The following is a 6,000-nucleotide window of genomic DNA, read 5'->3' as shown; positions in this document are numbered from 1 at the left end:
CCCACAGAACTCAATTCTTTCCATTACAGCATTTGCCACAATCTGTAATTACACATTCGAATGTGTGTTTATTTTTTTACTGTCTTCCCCACTGGGTTGCTTCCAGAAAGCAGCTGGGACTGTCTGTTTCTCTTCGCTGAACACGGAGCGCCTAGCTCAGGGGCAACCATGACAGGATGCTCTGCAAACATCTGTTGAACAAATTCCCTCCCTTCTATCAAATGTGTGTTTTAGCAGACACACTCATCAGGTGGGAGCTCTTTCATCCAAAAGAAAAAAAGAAATAACAAAAAATCTAAATGTTATGAAAACCCGGAGACTTTGTTTTACAAACATATAAATTATTTTATTTACAAAGCCATGTTACAAAAAAAAAAAAAAAAGCAAAAAAAAAAATTACAATCGCTCACTGGAGAATGTCTCCAGGCCTGGTGCTGAACCATGGCAGTATCAATGGATACATGTTTGTTCTTTCCTTTTAAAACTGTAAGCCATAGAATTTACTATTTACACCTACTTTAGACATTTATTCTGCTTACAATATCACAGGCATGGAATGAAGTCTATCTGATAGTGCTAATATGTAAAGGTATGGGACAAAGAAGGAAAATACTTAGTGTTACAAAATATGGATCGTAGAAAAGAAACCCACTCCACAAGTGTGGCATTTGTTTAGAATGTTTGGACATGCTTTCTCCAAAATTCTTCTGGAAAAGGTTCTAAAAATCGGTAGTAGGAAAGGACAAATGAGCAGGTGCAAATTCTTATCTCTGCAACAACAGTTATTGAATATACCCCATGACTCACCAGCTACGTGAAACCCACAGAGTTTTGTTAAAGTGCCATGGGCCAACAGCATAACAAAATAGAAGGTGTAAATAGAAAATTTCTTTTTTTTCCTTTTTGAAAACAAGAGTTCACTGAGAATCAGCAATAATAGAATATGCTGTAGAAACTATTCTCTACAAAGGTTGATCAGCATTATTTACAATNTGATAGGCCTATGCATTGTGTTATGCTTAACAACCAGAGCTTTCAAGCCTCTATGGCTGGCGACAAGTCACAAGATCTTCAGGCAAATGGGGGGTGGTTGTTGTTGGTGGTGGTGGTAGTGTGTGTGCAGTCAAGGGGCTGGGAAGGGAGGGTTGGGTGGGTTGCGCAGAAGTACCCAAAGGAGATCACCCTAATAATGCTTAATAGGCTGGTCCAGTTGAACTCCATTAAAACAAACCCAAAGAAAACCTTTTATTTGCATTCCACTTTTCAAGCTGTGAGTTTTTTAATACATCATTATAAAGTAAACCTGTGGTTGATTGTGAAGGAAGAAACACCGTGGGTTTTCCCTTTTTTGCTCAGTTTTCCAGCAATGTCCTCACCTTGGTCAGAGCCACAGTCTTTCACCAAGTAAGCAGCATCGGTGGGGAGCCTCTTTATTCCGGGTTGCAATTCCAGATGGAGACAGCTAACATGTCAAAACCTATTGAATTGCTCAGTTAGCAGCCACTTAATCTCTCAACCTTTGTTTTCCCTCTTCGAGTGTAAGAGAGTTTATAACTCAGAGGGTTATTTTGTTGCTGAGATTTGTTTTTGTTTTTTGTTACTCCTGCAAGTTTTTACAACTTAAAATAAATTATAAAAAAACCAATAGACTTCTTAGAACCGAACAAGACAAAAATTGTGCAAAAATAACAAAGATATGTACATACTTTTCAGTCAGAAGAAATGTACAATAAAAACATAATTCAAAGAACATTTTAAAAATATAAACATTGCTTAAACTTTCCTACGTTTCATATTGTTTCTGAAACTATTCTGGTCAGTTAGCTCTGTAATATAGTAAAACATAAATTATTACAAAATTAACACTATAAAAATTTACTTTAAGAATATTTTCTAAACTTTTTTCCAAAGGGTCTAACCTGTTTATAATTTCTTAAACATTTATAAGTCTTAAAATCTGCCTTAACTTTTTTTTTTAAAAAAGAAAGAGTAACCATCTTCCCTTCAATTTGCAGTCTCTTTTTCCCAAGACGTAAATAAACCAGCATATAAGTGCACTTTTAACACTGTAGAAATAAAAATGAAATCGTCTGAACTAATGTCCTGGTACCTAATATCAACTCCTGATTTTTAAAAAAATTTCATTTTATATTAAAAATTTTAGGAATCCTATAAGAAACACTGTCAGTGCAATTCCATTGATACAAATCACTCCGTTTGCTTCCCGTCTTCGCAAATTCCAATGTGGTGAAACTTAACAGTAGTCTGATCTTTGGGTTGGGGGGGATGGGAAGGAAAAGGGAAACTTCAGGGTGGGGGTGAGGCTGTGCATCCAGCTGTAAATCGGGCGTTCATTTCTGAGTTAGGGATGAAGCCAAACCTCCTAGGATCTTGCTATTATCTCGTATGCAAAGTTTTATGATTAATAGCACAGAATGCCTATGTCATATTGTGAATTCCTTCCTGATTATGATTCCCTTTTAGAGCTAATCATATTGCTATTTCTTTCAAAACTCCAGTGTGAACGGTTTTAGAGTGGCAGCAGGGCTCTGGCTTCTTTCTTCCCTCTCTTCCAAATGACTCTTCACTAGGTGGTGGCTGGGCTGTATGTGGGTCTGGGCTTGTGATAACCTAGGATAAGCTGAGCTCTGAGTATACTGATTGCACGGGACCCTGGGGCCCAGGGCCTGGGAGGGGGTGGGCAGTCAGTGCTAGTATTTATTCTACCAAGGTGTTTGATATTTAACCCTCCATGGAAGCTTTCCCTCAGACCCTTGCTTTTTCTCCTCTGGCCTAGCCCCGTAGGGCAGCTTAGGAACTTCCCCCCCACAGTGGGCTCTGGGGTCTCAGGCCCTTTTCACAGGGCGCCCTTTTCACAGAGCAGGGATCCCTCCTGCTCTGGCTCACTCAGCTTTGGGGCCCTTGTGCATGGCACCCTGGGAGGGACTGTGCAGCATGGATTCCTAAAAAGCTCAGATGGTCAGTTGCCCAGGTTCCTCCGTCTTTGGGGAGATATCCTCCCCTACGCATATGCTCTGCTTCCTGTCACCTTCCAGGCCTATTCCAGCCCCTGTTCCTGACCCATGATATCGTCTCTGAGCTGCACAGCTGGACAGTGGTATTGGGTAAATGACACAGTTCAGTGGCCACTTTTCTCCAATTCGCCCATAGCATCTGGCTCCTACGGTGCTGGTGCTGCACAGAAACCTGCTGGGGGCGCTCAGTGTGGGCCGGCCCTCTGCTCTCGGCTCCCCAGACACAGGCTCTTCCCCAGCAAAGCTCCTCCCCCAGCACGCTGTCCAGAGGGGAACTCATGAGAGTCAGCCCCTTGCCGATGGCCAGTGGGGACCCCTGAGGATGGCAGGTGGGAGGGGATGGAAGGGACGGGTGGGAGAGGTCAAGGGAAGGAGCACTGGCATGTGCTCAAGTTCAAGAGTTTCAGACAAAGCCAACCAGGAACTGACACTCGGCAACATCTGCTCTCCTGGCTGGAGCAAAATGATGGTGCGGTAGCAGCATCGGAAGCTAGAGGGCCGACCCGAACTTGGAAGAACACGTACACGTGGCAAATGAAGGAACTGAAACCAAACACTGGTATTGTTTTCTGTAAATCTTAAATTCACGTTCTTTTGCCTTTTGCTTTCTCTTCGGAACTAAAAACCGGTCAATTAAAAAAGGAAGAAGAAAGGCCAGAGCCACTGGCACAGCACAGGAAACAGACTCTCCCCGGCTGCCACACCCCTCCCTCCTCCTCCCGCCTCGGGTGGCCAGGCATGGGTTTGGAAGTGGCTTCACAGTCTTGTTAAGGAAGAGTCCTTATCCTGCCCGTTCTGTTGGTGGTCTTCTAGGAAAGAAAAGAAAAGCTTGTTTATTAAAACCACACGTGGGATTACCCACAAGATTTCAGAAACAGAGCCTCTGGTTTTTTCAGCCCTGACCCTTAAAGCTACTGCCTGTCCCACCTCTTGCCTTGGGCAAAAACAGCTAATAAGCAAATGAGGTGCACATGAGGTGGCCACAAAGCTCCTAGCTTGGGGGAAAACACGGGGACAAACCCAGTGGACATACATGTGGTGGGGTGGGGGTGCGGTTCCCCTCCCAGAGAGAGAACTGCAATAATTAACCAGTCTTTGTTTTTGCCTCTATTCATTTACCTCTTCCGACTTAACCTGTACACCACACGGAGAATGATCTAAGGAAGTATACTGTTGGATTAACAGAGGCTTTGGGTTCAAGTTACTTAGCCTCTTTGCTCAGGTACCTGCAATCTGTAACATGAGGATTTTCACTGGTCCTTCACAGGGTTGCTAACAGGTTTACATGTATGTAAAGGGCTCAGCACGGCACCTGCAGACAAAGCGTCAACAAACAGTGGCTATGTGGCTATTGTTATATTTGTTAAGGGTGACCGTGTAGCCTCCCTGTGGACCCAGCAAGCTGTGCAGGAGGCTTGTCAAGATCAGAGGCAAGTTGCCAGGGCACAGACCCCCACCCTCACCTGCCCCAGCACCAAGGATAGGCTTCAAGGTGCTCAGGCAGGAAGTGACTCAAACTGATGGAGACAATTTCCCTGATCTAGGGATACAAAATGATCTTCCTATAATCTTTACCCAAACACCACCTGAAGTGTAGGGAGACTTCAAAGGCCAAAATGCAGACAAACACATTGCAGTTTGGTCTCTGCAAAACCTGTAGCGCGTCGAAGACGACATAACAGCATGGCGCGTTCGTTTTTCTGGTCCAGTGTGACACATAATCCGCCACCCCACCCTCTCCCCCAAGGGTACACAGTCCCTCGTGGAAAATCATTTGTACACGGACTACTCTCACATCTCGAGTTTGTAAAAACTGCTGAATCTACCCAGGAACACCTGGTAGGGTGTTCCTACCAGGAAACCACATCTTGAACAGATTAGCTACAGCTCACCAGCGGCCTTGAGAGAGGACTGACTGATCTGTGTCCCGAGCAAGGCCCTGTGGTCAAAGCCATTAATTTTCACAACAACGCTAGGAGGTAGGCATCACCTTTCTATTTAACAGATGGAAACACTGAGGCCCAGAGAAGTGGATCCACCTAATATCACACAGCTGCTAATAATAATCGGGGCTCCGGGTGCCTGGGTGGCTCAGTTAAGCATCCGACTTCGGCTCAGGTCATGATCTCACAGTTTGTGGGTTCGAGCCCAACGTCAGGCTCTGTGCTGACAGCTTAGAGCCTGGAGCCTGCTTTGGATTTGGTGTCTCCCTCTCTCTGCTCCTCCCCAGCTCTGTCTTTCTCATTCTCTCTCTCTCAAAAATAGATAAACATTTTAAAAATTAAAAAAAAATACACCCCACCTAGAATGAACTCTAAAAAAAAAATCGGGACTCATACTTGTGTGTTTGTTATGTGTCAGGCATTTTCTAGAGGCTTTATGTGAATAAATTAATTTGATCTTCACAAAAGCCATAGGAGGGGGCCATTATGATCCCCTTATGGGTGAGGAAACTGAAGCACAGAGAGGTTAAGTAACTCAACCAAGAGCACACAGCTACTAACCAAAAGTCCTGGCTTTGGAAGCCAGGAAGCTCTGCTCTTAGCAGGAGCTGGGATGCAAGCCAGGGTCTGCCCTACTGCCCATAGCCTCTCCGCTGGTGACACTGTGCACTTCCCCCCAGTGACTTACCTGTCGGCTGTGTCCTGGGCTGGATATGCTTGAAGGACTGGACTGTGACAAAGGTAGGCTGCTATTTTTCCCAACCTGAAAGACACCAGTGAAGCCCTACTCAGATACGCTAGCCTGTGAAAGACTCCCGGGACCCGATGCTGCCTGCGGTACAACAGCACCATCCCTCCCTCTGAGCCGTGCGCTGCTCCGAGTTTCCATCTCAGATGTTAGAGGAGACGAAAATGCCTCAGAGGGCATTGGTGACACCCCTCCCATCCCAAAGAGAAAGCGGAACGGAGGGAAACTCTCCCCAGATGTAGACTGTGAGTTTCAGGGGGTGAGGATAAAGGCA

The 6,000-nt window shown here is 45.0% G+C and overlaps 1 protein-coding gene across 11 annotated transcripts in view; it reads right to left on the bottom strand.

The window, feature by feature from the left end:
- Nucleotides 1–993: 993 nt before the first annotated feature.
- The window catches only part of ATXN7L1 (ataxin 7 like 1), a 248,855-nt gene continuing 243,848 nt past the window's right edge, over nucleotides 994–6,000 (bottom strand). For 8 of the 11 annotated variants that reach the window (XM_077746937.1, XM_077746943.1, XM_077746940.1 and 5 more), the window contains 2 exons: nucleotides 5,667–5,741; nucleotides 994–3,844 (listed from right to left, as the gene is read on the bottom strand). In XM_077746937.1, the coding sequence (XP_077603063.1) occupies nucleotides 3,803–3,844; nucleotides 5,667–5,741 (117 nt within the window). In that variant the 3' untranslated portion in view covers nucleotides 994–3,802. Of the gene's footprint in view, nucleotides 3,845–4,267; nucleotides 4,348–5,666; nucleotides 5,742–6,000 lie in introns of those variants that run through there. The other 3 variants (XM_077746938.1, XM_077746944.1, XM_077746939.1) reach the window with 2 other exon arrangements.

This window comes from Crocuta crocuta, unplaced genomic scaffold (assembly GCF_008692635.1).
Source record: "Crocuta crocuta isolate KB4526 unplaced genomic scaffold, BGI_CrCroc_1.0 scaffold396, whole genome shotgun sequence".
Classification (NCBI taxonomy): domain Eukaryota; kingdom Metazoa; phylum Chordata; class Mammalia; order Carnivora; family Hyaenidae; genus Crocuta; species Crocuta crocuta.
The sequence above is the reverse complement of the archived record's forward strand: the minus strand, read 5'-3'. Positions and strand labels throughout refer to the sequence as shown.